The sequence below is a fragment of the Mustela nigripes genome, chromosome 1 (genome assembly GCF_022355385.1).
Source record: "Mustela nigripes isolate SB6536 chromosome 1, MUSNIG.SB6536, whole genome shotgun sequence".
Taxonomy (NCBI): Eukaryota; Metazoa; Chordata; class Mammalia; order Carnivora; family Mustelidae; genus Mustela; species Mustela nigripes.
This window is the reverse complement of record NC_081557.1, coordinates 232,210,955-232,231,706: the sequence shown is the minus strand read 5'-3', so window position 1 is coordinate 232,231,706 and position 20,752 is coordinate 232,210,955. Positions and strand designations below refer to the sequence as shown.

Below are 20,752 nucleotides of genomic sequence, written 5' to 3'. Positions count from 1 at the left end.
AAATGGCATTCTCGTGGAAAGCAGATCATTTGATTTGGATATATGGAAAAGGAGCCAAGTGATTCTAACATGATATACCACGTAATAAAATCACACACCAACAGCAAGAAATTGTATTTCCACAGCATGAAAATGATATACGGCCACCAGCTGGAAAGGAACGAAAACGGTCTATAACCAAAAATCCCAAAATTGGAGGTTTGCCTCTAATTCCCATCCAGCATGAGAGAAGTGCAACCCAAGCCCGGAGAAATATTGAGGTAGGTTAGGATTTTATTTGTTTTATATTAATTATAACATATTTTTTCTTATGTCTTAATGTGATTAAGTACATTTGTCTTTGGCTTCAAAAGCACAACAATAATCTTTGGAAAGCATAGTAAAAATCACATCCTGCTAAGAAAACATTATGAGTAACCCTATGCTCCTTCTTTAAGTTTTATATTTTAACTTTTCTTAAAGAGTTTTAATAATGTCATTGAGCATCCAATTAAATATGCTTAATACCACTTATTTTCTTATCCCTCACCTAACGAAGCAATTTTAAACGTGTATACAGAAGTCTACCTGGTAAATCACATCCTCAAATTAGTCTTACAAGTTCACTTTTAATATCCTTAAAGTGAGCCCAGGGCCAATTATGTCTGGAGCCATGGTAACTAGACTTTCTAGTAACACAATCAAATTCCAGTGGTTTGGGAACTGATGGGGTGTCGTAGTTAATTTAAAGGACTGCACGATGATCTCTGAGCATCAATAAAAAAGACCTCGCATCTTTCAGGAAAGCGGCTCTTTGTTTTTTCTTCTCGCCTTCCGGGGTGGGGAGAACATAGCATCAATCTTGACTTGAAGTTCAGTCTCTTTAGGAAAGGAGAAAATCTGTTTGCATTCAAAAGTCATTAGATACTTTGGATTAATGCATGTTTCAGTGCCTTAATTGAGCCCCTCAAAGAAAAAAGAAAAGCACATAAAAGGTGTTATTTCCTTGTGGTTTGGGATTGAGCTGTTTGGATCTCTTTCTTTGCAAACAGAAATAAAATGCCTTTAGTCTCTAAAAAGAAGTTAATTTAATGATCAGATTTAAAAAATATTTTTCCAGGGTGCCTGGGTGGCTCAGTGGGTTAAGACTCTGCCTTCGGCTCAGATCATGATCTCAGGGTCCTGGGAATGAGCCCCACATCAGACTCTCTGGTTGGTGGGGAGCCTGCTTCTCCCCCTCTCTCTAGGCCTGCCTCTCTGCCTACTTGTGATTTCTCTCTCTCTCAAATAAATAAAAAATCTTTAAAAAATTTTTAAAAAATAAAAAATATTTTTCCATGTGGATCTTTCCTTGAACATTTACCCCTATTTATTCTTCTTCACTAAAAGATAGAAGTTGTGAAAATAATGGTTATTTGCCTTGTCGCCTGTTCAGTCCTTCTACACATAGAAGTTTTCTTGGTTTAAAAAAAAAAAAGTATTCTGCACAGTTATGGGTTCCTCAGCTAATCTAGAATCTTAAAATCTAAGAGTCACATTTCCCAAGAACCCAAATTAGGAAAGATAGTTTGAAGAAATGCAACAAACATAGGGAGCAGACATGCCTTACTTGGACCCCAGCTCCTCCTGATGTTGCTTTAGGATCAGTTATGGAGCAAAGCAAAAGATAAATTATTAGGACTTAATTTAAATACATTAACCAATATCCACTATAGAATTAGGATGATAACTAAATATATAGTATAATAGTTTCTTACCTAATCTCAAATTCAGAATTTCAGAGACAATTTTTTTTCTGTTTTAGCTTACTTAAGATCAGAAAACTGATGAACTCCAAACTACAAAGAACTTATTATAGGCTCTTAAAATAATTCCATGAAATTGTAATTGCAAGTATTCAAAACTAAATTAACCTTTTTGTAAATTTTGTAAATGTGGTGATCCAACAAATTTGGCAAAGAAAAGTTTTACATGTTCCAATGTTGGAAAAACATGGGTAATTTAAAAAGCATAAAATAGAAATTTAACCATTAAAATGTTTTCTATAGAATTAGAGTCATGTAAATATTTAAGAAAATATATTTATAAAATGGATAATCACTTTTGATCCTTTGAATTAAAAAGGAAAAATGGTTTAAAATACTGATAAATGGGGAACATCTAGGTGATGCATTCAGTTAAGCATCCAACTCTAGGTTTCAGCTGAAGTCATGATCTCAGGGTTGTGAGATCAAGCTGCACATTAGGATCCATGCTTGGGTTTCTCTCCCCCCTAAATAAATAAATAAATAAATAAATCTTTCAAAATATATATTGCTAAGTAGGATATAGTCATAATAAAAATGTAGTCATATCAATGGTGATATATTCAAGAATTGTTTTCAAACAAGATGTTTGCAGATTGGTAAATTTGGTGCTTTGGCCACTTGGTAATTTACCATTTCAAGTCTTGTGCTTGCTTCGGCAGCACATATACCATTTCAAGTCTTGATTTCATGAGGTTCTATTAAAATTCATGTGAGGATACCTCATTCAGGTAGGAAGTCTTCCTGGAAAAAGCAACTTCTAAACTTGAGTAATGAGCTAGCTGAATAAACCAGGGAAAGTAAGTTGTCAAAAAAAAATCACACACAAAGAGGCAAACATAGTGCTTAAGAATGCACACACTAAGTCCCACCTGCAATTGGAGTAACTCCAAACTTCATCGCACTCAGCCTTTTTATCTGTAAGCATGGAGGGGTAAAGAAAGACTCTACCTTCTAGGGGTATTGTGATGAGTCAGTGATACCATACTTTAGGATTTATTAGAATAATGCCTAGTGTACAGTTAACATTTGAGTAAAAATAACTAGGAACTTGGAAGACAATATGGGATAATTTGCTCTTTTCCAAAATTGTCATTTTTGTCATCTATAAACCAAAAACAATGAAAAAAGAAGAATGATGCAGTTCCAACAGAAAGTGGTGACCTAGAATCATACCCATTGCATGCTTCTCTCCTCTGCCCCCATCCTAGAGCATGTAAAGAGGCACATTGGATCCAGACAGGCCAACATGGCATCCATTCCAAATTCCCACTTATTGGGCATATTGGCATTTCTTTGCATTTCTATGTCTGTGTCTTAAAATATAATATAATTTATAGTTAAATAATCATAATGTTTATTTACTGTGAATAATGCATTTAAACCAGTATCATGAGGATTACTGATAGGATTATATTTTATAGCATGGAGATTATCAACTAAGACAGTGAGTTTAATAGTGAAAATTATTTAAGAGGATTTCTGCTGCAATCCACATCGTAGTCAGTGCACGTTTTGGTATTCTGAGGCTACCAAAACCAGTGGCCTACATTTGGATATAATGGAAAATAGATGTTGGCACAGACGAAAGCCACATGAGTCATTTGCTCTGTGAACACATTCCTGCATCATGTTCTGCCTGTGACATAGGAACTACTCTCTGTAGGGAGAGGGACTGCTCACCTTGGCCTTCCCATTCAAATAACTACTTTTCTGTAAACAGTCTCTGACAAACAGTCATTATCTGGACCATGTTATCTCTCACTCCTCTAATTTTATAACTTACTTATCCTTTTTAAATTATTAATGTCTTATCCTTTAAGAACAGTGTAACACATAAACTATGTCTTTCTTTCCCCACAGCATGAAAGGTGCTCTAGCACACCATAATGTTCATTCAAAGCCTCACTGCCCCATCTTCTCAACTTTTTTAAAAAAACATTTTATTTATTTGTTTGTTTGTTTGTTTGTTTTTTTTTATTTATTTGAGAAAGAGTCTTGAGACGGGAGGGGGTAAGAGGGAGAGAACCATCAGGCAGACTCCCCTCTGAGCCCAGAACTCAACATAGGATTTGATCTCATGACCCTGAAATCAAGAGTCAGATGCTTAACTGACTGAGCCACCCATGCACCCTTCCCCACCCAATCCTCTTGACTCTAGGTCATTGTCAGCACCTCTCTCCATCTTTGTAAAAGATTACATCCCTTAGGCTAATATTAAGGTTTACTGAAAATTTCAGCATTCGCCACATGAATACTTGACCCCTAAATTCTACATGTAAAAAAATCCCCAGGTCTACCTGTTGATGGTTGAAAGATAATGAGAACTGTTACTATGATTTGTAAAATCACTATAGACCCTAAAGACTCCACTAAAAAACTATTAGTAGTGATAAATGAATTCAGTAAAGTTGCAGGATACAAAATTAATACACAGAAATCTGTTCTGCTTTTATACACCAATAACAAAGCAGAAAGAAATAAAATAACCTGGGAAAAAATATTAAGGAAGTGAAAGACCTCTACTCTGAAAACTATAAAACACTGTTGAAAGAAATTGAAGATGCCACAAATGAAAAGACATTCCATCTCATGGATTAAAGGAATATTATTAAAATGCTGAGTTTCTGAACACTAATGGAATAGCAAAAAGAGAACAATCCCATTTACAGTTGCACTAAATATAATACCTAGGAAAATCACCTTACCAAAAAGATGAAAGACCTGTACTCCAAAAACAGTAACACACTGATGAAACAAAGACGACACAAATGGAAAGATTTTTCCATGCTCATGGAAAGGAAGAACCAATATTGTTAAAATGTCCACACTACCCAAAGCAATCTACAGATTTAATGCAATCCCTATAAAGATACCAATAACATTTTTTAAAAATATTTATTTATTTATTTGACAGAGATCACAAGTAGGCAGAGAGGCAGGCAGAGAGAGGAGAAAACAGGCTCCCCGCGAAGCAGAGAGCCCTATGTGGGGCTTGATCCTAGGACCCTGGGATCATGACCTGAGCTGAAGGCAGAGGCTTTAACCCACTGAGCCACCCAGGAGCTCCATCCAATAACATTTTTTACAGAACTAGAATAATACTAAAATTTATGTGGAACTAGAAAAAGAAGCTAAATAGCGAAAGCAATCTTAAGAAAGAAGATCAAAGCTGAAGATATCATAATGCTAGATTTCAGGATATACTACAAATGTATAATATCAAAAACAGTTTGGTACTGGACAAAAATAGACATAGATCAATGGAACAGAATAGAAAACCCAGAAACTGACAAAGCAGAAAAGACTACCCAACAGCAAAAAGACACTCTCTTCGATAAATGGTTTTGGGAAAACTGGACAGCTACATGCAAAAGAATAAAACGGGACCACTTTCTTACACTATACACAAAAATAAATTCAAAGTGAATTACAGACTTTAAGTGTGAGACCTGAGCTATAAAGCTCCTAGAATAAAACAGAGGCAGTAATCTCTTTGACACTGGTTTAGCAACATATTTATGGTACATCTCGAGCAGGGGAAACAGAAACAAAAATAAATTATTAGGACTATACCAAATAAAAAGCTTTTTACACAGCAAAGGAAACCAACAAAAGGCAACCTGCCAAATGGGAGAACATATTTGCAAATGATATCCCCAATAAGGGGCTAATATCCAAAATATATAAATAACTTTCACAACTCAACACCAAAATAGCAGATAATCCGATTAAAATGGACAGAGGACCTGAGTAAACAGTTTTCTGAAGACCTCCAGATGGCCAACAGAAACATGAAAAGATACTCAATATCACTCATCATCAGGGAAATGCCAGTCAAGAACAAAATGAAAACAAAACAAAACAAAAACAGAAACGCAATGAGATGGCACTTCACACCAGTCAGAAAAGCTGGTTTCCAAACAGACAGGAAATAGCAGATGTCACTCTGTGGAGAAAAAACCCCTCATTCACCTTCCCTGTTGGTGGGAATGCAAGATAGTGCAGCCACTATGGAAAGCAGTATGGAGTCTCCCCCAAAAATTAAAAATAGAAATACCATACAATTCAGTAATTCCACTACTGTGTATTTACCCAAAGAAAATGAAGACATTAATTCAAAAAGATAGATGCACCCCTATGTTTATTGCAGCATTATTTTTACAATAGCAAGTTATGGAAGCATCCCAAGTATCCATTGATAGTCAAATGGATGAAGAAGTGGTGCATATGTATTGAATGGAATAATACTCAGCCATAAAAAGAATGAAATCTTGCCACTTGCAACAGCATGGATGGACCTAAAAGATATTGTGCTAAATGGAACAAGTCAGAGAAAGACAAATACGATGTGATTTTATATACATGTAGAGTCTAAAAAACAAAACACAGAAACAGATCCATAAATACAGAGAACAAATGGACGGTTGACAGAAGGGAGGTGGGTTGGTAATGGGCAGAATGGGTGAAGGGAAGTGGGAGGTGTACAGGTTTCCAGGTATGGAATGAATAGTTCATGGGAATAAAAGGCATAGCATAGGGAATATAGTCAAATGATATAGTAGCAGTTTAGGATGACAGATGATAGCTATGTTTGTGATTAGAGCAAACACAGACTTGCCAAATCACTATGTTGTATGCGTGAAACTAATGGAATGCTGTGTATCAACTATACTTCAATTAAAAAAAAAAGTCTATATTGCTCATTAAATTTCTCCAGGTAAGAGATGTCAAGGGAAACTTAACCTGTTTAATATTTATAAACTCTCAGTCACAGCCCTATGCTGGTTAGCCATCATTCTCAATAATCTTTCATTTTTTGCAGGAGAGGGCTTATTTTGTTGTAGTGAAGTATATGTAACATGAAGCTGTTTATTTTAACCATATTTAAGTATATAAACTTCAATGGCAATGGTTACATTCACATTATGCAAGCATTACCAATTTCTCAACATTTTAACATATTTAAACGAAATTTGGAATTAAGCTAGATACTAAGTATTTTATCAGTTTTTACTTGACAGTTACAATCATAATTTTATCTGAAAATTGCAAGTTACAAAAATGCATAAAATACATTTGTGAAAATATTTGTATTCAGCCTGAATTTGTATGTTTCAATTCCACATCTGGATTTGATGGAATTTAGGAAAATAACAGTGTTACATGTTTGAAAAATTTTAGACCTTTCTTTATTCACTATTTAATAAGTTAATGATCACTTTCTAAGTGCAGGCACTGTACTAGGCTCACATTTCAGTGACCATATCAGACAAACACCCTGCTTGCCTGGAGTCTTTCTAGCAGGGCATTCAGATAATCACATTAGATAACTGCCATAGAGTAAAGTAGAGAACTGTGGGGTGATATCTTGTAAACATTACTAGATGGAAGATCTTTACTGTTTATGCTACTCACAATTTCATACTTAATTTTATATTACCATTTTCATTACATTTTCTTTCAATATCCGTAACTTAAGTGCTCCTTCAGATTTTTGCTTTCTAGGCTTTGCAGTTCTTACTGGGGAAATTTCTGGAGATGTTTCTTCAGTTCTTGCTTCTTGTGAAAAGAAAAAATAACTTTTCTCTTTCCACTCCATCTACACCCTGATCCAGTTTATTGGGTATCCTTCCCTTGTGGCTCCATCTGCTATATGCTTCTGATTCTCTGTTGTTTGTCCTCACATCTTATACTTGATTAAATTTTCATCCCTATGATAATCTGATGGAAGTTCTGTATGCCCGAAATTTCCCAGTCACAAGACGTTCTGAACACTAGTTAGGAAAATGCACCTTTATAGCCCGCAGAACCAATGTGAACTCTAATCCTTGGATTCAGAAGCGGATTTAATACATATCTATGTATTTTTCCACATTTTCAGGAATGTATCTGTGGGATTCTAATAGGGATTGTGTGGGAGGAAGAGAAAAACATAGAAAGAAGTTAAACAGATCTGCCATAGAACTTCTCAGCATTTTCAATATGCTACTATGTACTGTTAGTTTCAAAGAAGAGGCTGTAATGCAAATATAGAGCATGTCCCCAAATCCTGTGTCCACAGACAGGATACCATAGGAATTACAGATAACACAAGCATATGACACATTCAGGCAGAAATGACCTGGAGGAGGCAGGTTTGAAATGAGAAACAATCTGAATAAGTAATCTGAGAGACTTCTTTGAAGCTGTATGTTAAATGCATGTTAAAATGCATTTCCATGGTCTACCTTTCAATTGATTTTTGTAGCTCTAAGATGCCTGTATTGCTTTCTTGGTTAGAAAACTCCAACGTGCCAGTTCTGTCAAAGTTAAGACCTCAGTCATGACAATGAGCACGAACATGAGAGGCATCCACGTTTACATGGCATGAATCTTTTAAACTTACCTTGTACCAAGTCTTGCTTTCCTATGAGATGTTATATTTTCTTTTCAGAGTGCCAGAGCAGAACTGGAAAGGCTGAGGGTCAGTGAAAAGCGGGATCAAGAGTTGGGGGATAGCAGCTTGAAGGAGAGAGCCTCCATGGTGGCCCACTGCCTGGAGCACAAGGATGAGAAACTTCGAACTCGAACCAGAAAACATCGGAGTTTCAACTGTCTGGAGGACACAGAGGCTGAAGTCTTTCCTGGGCAACAAAAAAGCCATAAAGGCCTCAAGACATTGAGGAAGACTGAGGACAGGAATGGCAAAGCTGCTTTGGACTCTGATAGTAAGTTACCGTCAAGGGTAATTGAAGAACTTAGCGTGGTGCTGCAGCGGACCAGAACCCTTCCAAGAGACTTAGAGGACGAGCAGATCTTGCAGAAAGAGATAAAATAGTTTTGCACATTATTTTTTTTAAATATTGTATACTATGTGTGTGCAAACCAGAAACTGAACAGTAAAATTCATGGTTTGTGAGATTTGTCTAGCTATACATAAGCATTTAAATAGCATTTTAAAATATCTATGTACATATGTGGTAAGAATAAGATGATGCTTTTTTAGGTCTGAACAAAGCTTGTACAGTTCAACTGTAGACACCCTGGGTTACTTTGAGCCAGCGAAGCTTTTTACAGTAGTCTGTTGAATGGTGTAATTTATGAGCAGAAATCTCAAACTGTACTGTATTGTATAAAATGCTTTGTTTAAATGAAGCCTACGAAACTGTATGTAACACATTTTGCACTTTGAGAAACCCTGTATATTAAGTTACCGTATATGTGTATGTTTAGGTTTACATAGGGTCCACCTTATGGAAAAGAAAGGGAAGTTGAAAAGGGGAAGGATATATTTTAGTAGCTGCCTATCAAACATTGAAGTTTTAAAAAAACGCAAGGAGTGAACCAAAAACCAAGGAGGTCACTTAAGTTCTGATCCGTTGTGAACCAGAATGAATCTCATTAATGGGAAACTGTGTAAGAAAAAAGCCTAGTGACTGTTTCCCAAGATAGTGTTCAGCCAACAACCATGAATAATGGCAGAGGCCACGCTTGCTTACGGTGTTGGTGAACGACCACAGAGTACACTCACGACGCTTCAGTTCTGCAGCAGGGGCTGCGGACAAGAAATGGATGCTGCATCGAAGAGTCATTGGATGCATGGTACCTGGTGTGGACGCCATTTGCACTGTTGCTGTATACATTTTGTTTTAATTCCTTGCTATGGTTTTCATACAAATTCACTCTCACAGGGATTTGTTATTTGATTTTTTTCATCGTTGTTGTTTTACTGGGTATTTCCTTTCTTATTTTAAGTAAGGTGGTAATAGGTTTCTCTGCAGTGTCAGAATTAACTGGAAGTTTACAGCTTGTGGCCATTTTAGGGTGAGGGATAACTTATCCCACTCTTGGTGGCTACCAGTTCACATTTGAACAAGTCTCTTTATTTAAGGGAAAAAAAAAAATCTCCTGGTACCTAATAAATAATAAGAAAACCCTCTGTTTTTGCTTCCACGTCAAGGTCAGCAACTGAGTTAGCGATTTTCCTCCAACAGTTGATACTGTCTAATTATAGTTCACATTAGGAACAGCGCTATTCATCAGTTTATTAAGAATTTTATTAGGCCTGATGAGTTTTGATTAAAATTATATAGGAAGCTCTCTTTCAACCACTTATTTCCCCCCTGTTTTTCAGGTGACTTCTTCAGAATCTGTTATACAAAGGCCCATACTTTGGTCAGTCCAATCATAGTATAGTAATATACTCTTAAATGCTCTGAATTTCTTCATTGTGAAATACTGATCACTTATATTTGGCAGTGAAACAATAGTTTACCGTGGGTGTATATTTATTCCTTAAAAAAAATTCCAGTCGATTTGGATTTAAAGAAACTGCAGGTCAGTTTATGAAATAGGTATTAGCACTGCTGGGGAGCCTTCACTTAAAGCAAGAAATGGTATTTAGGAAAAAAAAATCTAAAATTATTATTCCTCATAAAAGATAATATTTATGAGATAAGCAGGCATATGACAGTGTTTGACACTGGGAAAGTATCCGGAGTCTTTTTACCTGCCTTATCTGAATATTTTTAAAACTGGAGCTTAAAATCTAATAGCCCTGTTTCCCTTCCCTTCCTGTATAATTGTCTCCATTTTTCAAGAGTAAGATAAGGGCTAATGATGACATCTCATATTTTGAATAAAAATTAAAATTGTTTTACAAGTCCATGTGAATGTGATTGTTTTCAGAAGTTAAAGATTATTTTGAGATAAATCCACTCTTCTTTCCTCTTTCCTTTTTTGAATATATACTTGAATATATACTTTCCTTTTTCCTTATTTGAATATATATTTCAAACAAGCTATATAATTTTTTCCCAAATATGTCAGTATGAATATCATTCTACTTTAAATGATGAATATCCACAGATAGGACACAACTATATTGATGGTACTCTTTCATTTCTATAGCCCTAAAGTTAATTACTAGACACAGCTGTTAAATATTTGACTTCTAAACAAATCATTACCTGATGATTTATGAAAATGGCACTGAAACTCAAAAATAAGCAAAAGTAATTGGAGCGAAATTCGACTTGTGTTTCTAACTATAATAGCTGTCAATTTGCACTGTTCGCACTGTTCAGATGACAGTTTATAGTTCTAAAATACACATCAACTGTTTATTGCAAAAGGAAATATTTTTGAAAATGCATCAAATTTGTTTGAAGAGACTAGTATTCACATATTTTCATGTCTTCTCGAACTTGAAAATCACAGTGGGGAAAAGATGATTAAAACTTTTACCATCTTATCAAAATTTGTACCAAGACTTTGATAATTATCATATGCTCAAAAAAATAGAATTACATTTATAATGTGAACAATTTTCTGTCATGTGTACAATCATGTTGATTTCTAATCATCTGGAAAACAAATGAGTATTAGGTAACAAATTAATCTGTTTTATATCTGTTATTTTATTATTTTGAACAATTTTTATGGCAAATATTCTAAGTTATATTGTACATTCCTATCTTCTCTGCCATAGCTACATATGTTGAATGTAAACTTAATTCATATAGCTCTATAGATTTAAGACCTTTTATGAATTATGGGATTCATGTTCAGAATCTAAGTGTCCTCATTTGAGAAGTGGGAGTAATACCTGTCTTGTAGGCATTTTGTGATAACTAATTTTATATATATATTTATATATGTGTTTGTGTATATGTACATATACACACACATATCTCATAGAATTTTAATAAATGTTACCTATTAATGTATTAGTTTTTCTAGACCTCCTTTGATTCAATCCCTGAGACTTCTTATTTATTTTCAAATTGTCTCCATCAGTTTTTTTTTTTCCCCCATGGTTTTTAAAAATATACACTGATAAAACAGATTATCACAGTTGTGGGCTGAATTGTGTTTTAAAGCTCTTTGTTGAAGACCTAATCCCCAGTACTGCAGAATGTGGAATATTTGGAGATGGGGCCATGAAAGAGGTGATTAAGCTAAAAGAAAGTTGGTGCGGGACCTAATCAAATCTGACTGGTATCCTTAAAAAAAAAAAAAAGAGGAAATTTAGAAACTTGAAGAAACACCAGGGATGTATATGCACAAAGAAAAGGCCATGTATGTGAGGACACACCAAGAAGGTGGCCCTCTGCAAGTCAAGGAGATAGGCCTCAGACAAAACCATCTAATATCTTGATCTTAGACTTCTAACCTCCAGCACTGTAAGGAAAAGCCCTATTGTTCAAGCTACCCCATCTGTGGTATTTTGTTAATAAAAGCCCTAGCACACTTCTATGTTAAATCTTAATATAGGTGTCCGAGTACTCCCTGATATTTATACATATTGGTTCTGACACTTTTGTTATCCCACCTCTCAGAATCTAACATCAATGCAATCTAACATCGATGGAATCTAACATCAATGCAATGAATACAGTGTGATTTTACAGCTATCATAATGACTAATGGAGAAGATGAGGCCATGTTGAGATGTAACTACTTAGAAGTCAACTAGCCAGATAACTTGAGTGCTGAAATAATATAAACAATTGAAAATTTGCCCAGCAAAATTATAATTTGGGTCTGCTCATAAAGATTCAAGTTCTATGACCTCAAGAACACTATTCCAGCAGAGTGAAGATGCTGACCCCTCACACACCTGATAGAGAATACTGTGAATCCTTCCAATGAACAACCCAGAGAGATCTTGAGTTCAGTAACAGTATTCACTAGACTAGAGATAAAGTCCTTTCAAACCATAATCCTACATGCCTAAGATTGGATCAACACTAACCTTCATCTAATAAAAGTGACATCTGTATCTCATTGGAGGGGATCTCATCTCCCCTTCCCCTCCAGTAAATTATCTCACATGCTACTTTTTTTTATCCCCTCCCATTTTCTCTCTGAAACCTCTGCATTCAGCCCTGTTTCCTGATATTTTTAACTGCTCCTGGCAAGGTCAGAACAACCTTACTGCTAATTTAAATGGTCACTTCTCAGGTGTTGTACCTGACCACCTGTCACCACTTGTAGCATTTCACACAGTTGATCACCCCACCTTTGTGGAATACATTCTAACGTTAGTCTCCAGGATATTTCTATCATGTGATTTTCTCTTTCATTAGTCTGTCTTGGATTCCTTACTGGATACTCATCTCTATATAACTGAACTAGAGGAACTCACTTAATCTCATAGCTTCAAATAGAGTACATATTCTGACTAAATAGTTTCAGTCTGGACCTACCCATTGAGCTCCAGACTGTAATTTACATTCCCACCTGAGTGCCCAGCTGTCGTTTCAAATCCACCATATCTAATGTTCTTTATCTATTCCTCATCCTTTCCATTCCACCCTCCTCTGCCCTTTCTAGGACTCGGGTACGAAAGGTCAAGCACATTACTCAGGTAATGATCAACAGAGTTGGCATTTGAGTGCAAGCAGAAGTCCTAGCTCAGAAGCCTTTCTAAACTCCACGTTAGCTTGGTCTGAATGGTCTTTCCTGAATGATTACCAAAGATGCACTATGCGGAACAAATCACAAATTAATCTTTTTAAATATAAGAAAAAGCCAAATTAATCTTTTTAAATAAAAAATAGTCTCTCCTAACAACGTTTGAATAACTTTCTATTTCTGTTAAATTGAAAGTATAAATATAAGGCCTGGAATAATTGGTTTCAATGTACCAACTGCTACTTCTGTCATCTCACCAATTTTCACCTCCCTCACTTTGATACAAGCATACTTGCTCCTCAAAATTACCATGCATGAAAATGCTTTAGCTTTGCATGAACTATTCCCTATAAGTAACATGCTGTCCAGACATACATATATTTCACTGGTCACCATCAAATGGCTCCTTAATAGACCTCTGAACAATCCATATAAAATGGCATCATTACTTTCTATCCCCTTTATCTTCTTACATCACAGACCTTATCACTGTCTAAAAATTTACATATTTATTAGTATACATTTTCATGGCCTAATTATTTTTTTTAAGATTTTATTTATTTATTTGAGAGAGATAGAGAGATCACAAGTAGGCAGAGAGGCAGGCAGAGAGAGGGGGAAGCAGGCTCACTGCTGAGCAGAGAGCCCAATGCAGGGCTCGATCCCAGGACCCTGAGATCATGACCTGAGCCGAAGGCAGAGGCTTAACCCACTGAGCCACCCAGGTGCCCCGGTCTAATTATTTCTAATAGGATCTGTCAGTGAAGAATCTTAAGGTTACCACTATATTCCCAGCACTTAGAACAGTGTCGATACCATAGCCTATAGTCACTACTGAAATATATACTAAATAAATGAAGTCATGGTATAAGGAATGCTTGAAGAAAAAAAAAAATGGTCCTACCAAGAGCTAGGAATAATAGATCTTAAAAAATCTGTACCGACTATTGCTGAAATGAATAGGAATAAATGTGGCAACACTCTGAGGAAGTAGGAACTTTCAAGATATTGTACAGCTGCTCTTTTTCTGGGGGTATTCACAGAATCTATACACAGGAAGTAAGTTGAAAATAATCTGGTCTTTGATCAAATTGAGAGATGCTTTTTGCAGAGAGATAAATCAGAGTTTTTGGACATTTGTGTAGCCAAGGAGGCAAAATTAGAGACTCAAGGGACAAAAATCCGAGGAAAAAGGGAAGAATGAAACTGACTACAGCTGGCTTTCCTTTTGAGACAATGTGCTGAATAAGGAAACATAGGGCAGTATGCTACTAAGTTCATTGGAAAGGCTTCAAGAGCAGAGTTTGTAGGCTTACAGTACTAAGAAGACAAAGATTCAAGTTTATTTACTCTCATGGAGAGGTTTCCTTGTGAACATAAAAAGCTCCAGTTGGAAACCTTGGAGATCCATATGGTCAGAGCATATATGAATTGGAATCTGAACGGAACATGGTCAAAACTGCCTCACAACCTCAATTCATCTCAGTTCCTGATTGGGTCCAAGATCACGAGCTTTCTCTGCTAAAACAGGAAAAATAATATTATGTAGAACTTCACTGTCTAGCATTGGAAAAAAAAAAAAAGGCATTCGCCTTCTGGTGTCAAAACCACATAAAGACACTAGTTAAAAAAAAAAAACAAAAAACTACAGACCAATATTCCCATAAAAATCCTTAGCAAAACATTAGCAAGCTGAACCCACAAATACATAAAAAAAATCATTCACCATGATCAGGTGGGATTTATTTCCAGGATACCACAGTGGTTCTATATTTAAATTAGTCAACGTGCTACATCAACAAGACAAAAGATAAAATCTATACAATCATTTCAATAGATGTAAACAAAAAAAATACAACATCCATTCATGTTAAAAACCCTCAATAAAGTAGCTCTATGGGGAATATTTCTCAGCATAATAAAGGCCATATATGAAAGACCCAACCTAACATCACTCTCAATGGTGGAAAACTGAAAGCTTTTCCCCTAAGATCAGGAACAAGACAAGGATGTCCAGTATCACCATTTTTATTCAACATGGTAATGGAAATCTGAGCCACAGCTATCAGAAAAGAAAAAGGAATAAAAGGCATCCAAACTGGTAAGGAAGAAATAAAACTATCACTATTTGCAGGAGTCATGATACTATATATAAAAACCCTAAAGACTCCACCCAAAAACTATTACAACTGATAAATGAATTCAGTAAGCCTGACTCCACCCAAAAATTATTACAACTGATAAATGAATTCAGTAAGGCTGCAGGATACAAAATCAATGTACAGAAATTCATAGCACTTTTATACACTAATAATGAACCAAGAGAAATTAAGAAAGCAGTCCATTTACAGTCACACCAAAAATACCTAGCAAAAAAGTTAACCAAAGACCTGTACTCAGAAAACTATATAATATTTTTTAAAAAGATTTTATGTATTTGAGAAGAGAGCCAGCACAAGTGGTGGTGGGGGATGCCAAGGAAGAAACAGACTCTACCAAGCAGGGATCCTGGTGTAGGGCTCAATCATAGGACCCTGGGATCCTGACCTGAGCCGAAGGCAGACACTTAACCAACTGAGCCACCCAGGTGCCCCTGAAAACTATAAAATATTGATGAAAGAAATTAAAGACAATGCAAAAAATGGAAAGCTATTCCATGCTCATAGATTGAAAGAATACATTTTGTTAAAATGTCCATACTACCCAAAGTCATCTACACATTTAATGTGATCCCTGCCAAAATACCACCAGCATTTTTCTCAGAACTAGAACAAACAATCCTAATTTGTGTGGAACCACAAAAGATTTTGAACAGACAAAACAATCTTGAAAAAGAAAACAAAAACAAAACAAAACAAAAAAAAACTAGAGGCTTCACAATTTCAGAGTTCAAGTTATACTATAAACCTGTAGGGTTCAAAACAATATGGTACTGGCACAAAAACACAGATCAATCAAACAGGATAGAAAGCACAGAAACGAACCCACAATTATATGGTCAATCTTCAACAAAAGAGGCAAGAATATGCAATGAGAAAAAAACAAATGGTATTGGGAAAAATGGACCTCCACATGCAAAAGAATGAGACCTTTTTTTTTTTTTTTTACACCATACATAATAATAAACTCAGAATAGATTAAATATCTAAATATCACACCTGAAACCATAAAAATCTAAGAAGAGAGCACCTGCAGTAAATTTTCTAACATTGGCCATAACAACGTATTTCTAGATACATCTCTTCCAGCAAGGGAAATAAAGGCAAAAATAAGTTACTGGGACTGCACCAAGATAAAATTTTCTACACAGCCAAGGAAAATAATCAACAAAACTAAAATCTACTGAATGGGAGAAGATATTCACAAATGTTACCAATAAAGTGTTAGTATTCGAAATGTATAAAGAACTTAGGCAACCTACCACATAAAAACCCCACAAATAATCCATTGAAAAATGGTCAGAAGACATGAACAGACATTTCTCCAAAGAAGACATACAGGCCAAGAGACACATGAAAAAATGCTCAACATTAGTTATGATAAGGAAGTGTAAATCAAAATCACAATGAGATATCCCCTCAAGCCTGTCAAAATGGCTAAAATAAAAAACTCAAGAAACAAGTGTTGGCAAGGATGTGGAGAAAAAGAAATCCTTGTACACTATTGGTAGGAATGCAAACTGGTACAGACAGTATGGAAAACAGTATGGAGTTTCCTCAAAAACCTGAAACTAGAACTACCCTACAATTCACATTTCACACTACTAGGTATTTACTCCCCAAAATACAAATACTAAAAAGATTAGATGCGCCCCTGTGTTTATTGCATTATTTACAATAGCCGAATTAGAGAGGCAGCTCCCGTGTCCATAGATAGATGAATGGCTAAAGAAGGTGTGGTGTGTGTACAGTGGAACAGGATTCATCCATAGAAAAGAATGAAATCTTGCCATTTGCCATGACATGGATGGAGCTAGAAAGTATTATGTTAAACAAAGACAGAGAAAGACAAATGAGTTCATTCATGTGGAATTTAAAACATAAAACAAATGGGGGGTTAGGAGGAGAAATAAACCAAGAAACAGACTTTTAACTATGGAGAACAAACTGATGGTTACAAGAGGGGAGGAGGGTGGAGGAATGGGTGAAATACAGGTGATGGGGGCTAAAGAGCACACTTATCATGGGGCACCTGGGTGGCTTGGTTAAGCATCTGCCTGACGTCCTGGGATCAAGTCCCACCTCAGGCCCCTGCTCAGTGGGAAGCCTGCTTTTCCCTCTCCCTCTGACTGCTCTCTCTGTCAAACAAATTAATAAAATCTTTAAAACTAAAAAAAATGAGGAGCACCAAGTAATGTATAGAAATGTTGAATCACTATATTATACACTTGAAACTATTATAACCTGTATATTAACTATGCTAGAATTAATATTCAAAAGCTTAATAAAAGTAAAAGCAAAAGATTGTGATACAGAATAACTACATAAGAATTTTAGATATAGTTTATATTCAGATACAGTTTATATTAAAATTACATTTGAAATAACCTTTAATTTCAAGGCAATACGTTGATGGAATAGTTTATTTAAAAAAAAAAAAAAGTTTTGGGAAGATGGCAAAGTAGGAAGATCCTGAGCTCATCTCATCCTGTGGCCACACCAAAATAAGAGCTACGTCGATGTGATTAACTGAAAATAACCTGAAGACTGGCAGAGCTAAACTTCAATCACAGTGAGAGAGCACATGAAAAATGTTAGGAGGGGTGGAGAGGTGAATGAGAAACAAACTCCTCCCAGGACTAGCCACAAACAGAAAAGAACATAACAAGCACGGGGAAAAGAGAAGACGGACCCTGCTCCCGGTCTCCCTGGTATCAGGGACCCTTGTTGCAAAGATGAATCCCCATAATGTCTGGCTTTGAAAACCAGCAGGGCTTAATCCCAGGAGCTTTAAAAATCAACAGGGCTTAACTTTGGAAGAGCAAAAGGGCAATAAGAAACTGCGTTCCTGCCCTTAAAAAGTGAGCATACTAAATAACTTGGCTCAAGAGACTGCAAAGAAGCAGCAGTTTGAAAAGCCCAGGGTATTATGTGAAGGCAATATACTGACTAATCTCAGAACCTGTGCTGGAGGGACAGGGATCTGCAGGAGATTTCTCCAGGAACAAAAGCACTGAGAGCTGGTATTTTCTCTTCCCCTCCCCCAGCCTAGATAGATAGAATGCTTGTGAAAGCCAGCATAACACACTTTATCAGCCTTGCTAGCAGGACCAGGTGCCCTACCCCCATGTTCCCCTGCCAACCTACACCATCTAACCTACCTTTCCTGATAGGCAACCCTCCAAAACAACTCCCTGAACAGCCATACCCAGCAGGACCAGCACCACTCCAGAAAGATTCCTGCCCTGGGTATGGGGGATAGATAAACCCATATACCAGCAAATCCACAGTTCCTACAGCTTAGCTTCTTAGCTGGCTGTGCAAGGAGCAAGCCCTGCTATTCAGGGTGCCTGCAGCTGTGGCAGAGGGACTAACTGTAGACAGCCAGGCTGACTGCTGCCCAGTCCGCCAATAAACCACCACCAGCGCAAACAGTCCTCTCAATACTACAGATAGAAAACATGGCCCAGTGCATCCTTCGCAGGCAAAGAGGGTTTTTGCAGCTGGCTGGGAAATCATGGCTCAGCCACAACAGGAGGGTACATGCAGCTCACAGAGGGACACCCCTGGAGTGCCTGGTTGTGGTGACCGGGAGATTGTTCTATGAGGCACCGCAGGACCGCTTCACAAGACCACTACTTTCAAGACCAGAAGACACAGCTGACCTAATTAACAGAAACAAACACAGAGAGTTAGACAAAATGAGACAGATGAATATGTCCCAAAGAACAAGGCAAAATCACTGTAAAAGAGCTAAATTAAATGGAGATAAGCACTATGCCTGGTAAAGAATTTAAAGTCATGGCAATAAGGATATTCACGGGACTTGAGAAAAGAGTGGAGGAACACAATGAGAACTTCAAAAAAGAAATGGAAAATATAAAAAGGAACCAGTCAGATATGAAGACTACAATAACTAAAATAAGAAAATAGAGTAAATCTGTGCACCTGGGTGGATCCGTGGTTTAAGCAGCTGTCTTCAGTTCAGGTCATGATTCCAGGATCCTGGGATCGATCCCCACATTGGGCTCCCTTTTGGGCAAGGAGCCTGCGTCTCCCTCTCCCTCTGCCTCTGCCTCTGCCTGCAGCTCCTCTCACTTGTGCATGCTCTCTCTCTCTCTCTCTTTCAAATAAGTAAATAAAATTAAAAATTAAAAAAGAAAAAGAAAATAGTGTGAGGCAACAGCAGATTAGAGGGTACAGAAGAATAGATCAGTGATCTCGAAGACAGGGTAATGTAAAGCAACAAAGCTGAACAGGAAAAAAAAAAAAAAGAAAGGAAAAAAGAAAAGAAATGAAAACAGGTTAAAGGAACTCTGTGACACCAATGAGCATAATAACATTAGCATTATAAGGATCCCAGAAGGAGAAGGGGGGGGCATAATACATATTTGAAGAGATAATGGCTGAAAGTTGCATTAATTAGGGTAAGGAAATAGACATCTGGGTCTAGGAAACACAGATAGCCCCTAACAAAATTATCCCTGAAGAGACCCACGAATTAAAACGGCAAAAAACAGTGACAAAGAGAAAATTTAAAAGCAATAAGAGAAAAGAAAAATTACATAGAGGGGAAACCCCATAAGGCTGTCAGCTGGTATTTTCAGCAGCAATGTTGTAGACTTGAAGGGAGTAGCAGGATATATGCAGGATGCTAAAAGGAAAAACAAAACAAAATGAAACACCCTACAAACAAGAATACTTTACCCAGCAATGTTATTACCTAGAACAGGAGAGATAAAAAATTCCCCAAAGAAAACTGAAGGAGTTCATCACCACTAAAGCAGCAGTACAAGAAATACTAAAGGGAATTCTTCAAGCAGATAAAAATGTCACAAGTAGAAGAAAATTATGAAAGGAAAAAATTTCAAAGGTAAACATAATAAAAATAATTGAGGAATCATTTACAAAGCTAGTATGGAAGTTAAAACAAAGAAGTGGCAAAATATCTACAAAAATTAGCCAAGGGATACACAAAATGAAAGATGTAATATATGATATAATGTACATCAGACATAGAACAGGAGGGAGTAAAAATCTAGAACTTTGTGAATGTGTTTAAACTTAACCAACCGTCAACTTAGTATAGACTGTTATACACATAAGATGCTGTATATGAACCTAATAGTAACCACAAATCAAACATGGATGGAACTAGAGCGTATCATGTTTAGCGAAATAAGTCAAGCGGAGAAAGACAACTATCATATGATCTCCCTGATATGAGGAAGTGGTGATGCAACATGGGGGGCTTAAGTGGGTAGGAGAAGAATCAATGAAACAAGATGGGATTGGGAGGGAGACAAACCATAAGTGACTCTTAATCTCACAAAACAAACTGAGGGTTGCTGGGGGGAGGGGGTTTGGGAGGAGGGGATGGGATTATGGACATTGGGGAGGGTATGTGCT

General features: G+C 36.6%; 1 protein-coding gene across 3 annotated transcripts in view; it reads left to right on the top strand.

Annotated features, from left to right (window-relative positions):
* Window positions 1–11,616, top strand: part of ARAP2 (ArfGAP with RhoGAP domain, ankyrin repeat and PH domain 2) — a 188,265-nt gene extending 176,649 nt beyond the window's left edge. For all 3 annotated transcript variants that reach the window (XM_059382216.1, XM_059382226.1, XM_059382208.1), the window contains 2 exons: window positions 126–260; window positions 8,221–11,616. In XM_059382216.1, coding sequence (XP_059238199.1) covers window positions 126–260; window positions 8,221–8,604 — 519 coding nt within the window. In that variant the 3' untranslated portion in view covers window positions 8,605–11,616. The remainder of the gene's footprint in view (window positions 1–125; window positions 261–8,220) is intronic.
* The last annotated feature ends 9,136 nt before the right edge of the window (window positions 11,617–20,752 follow it).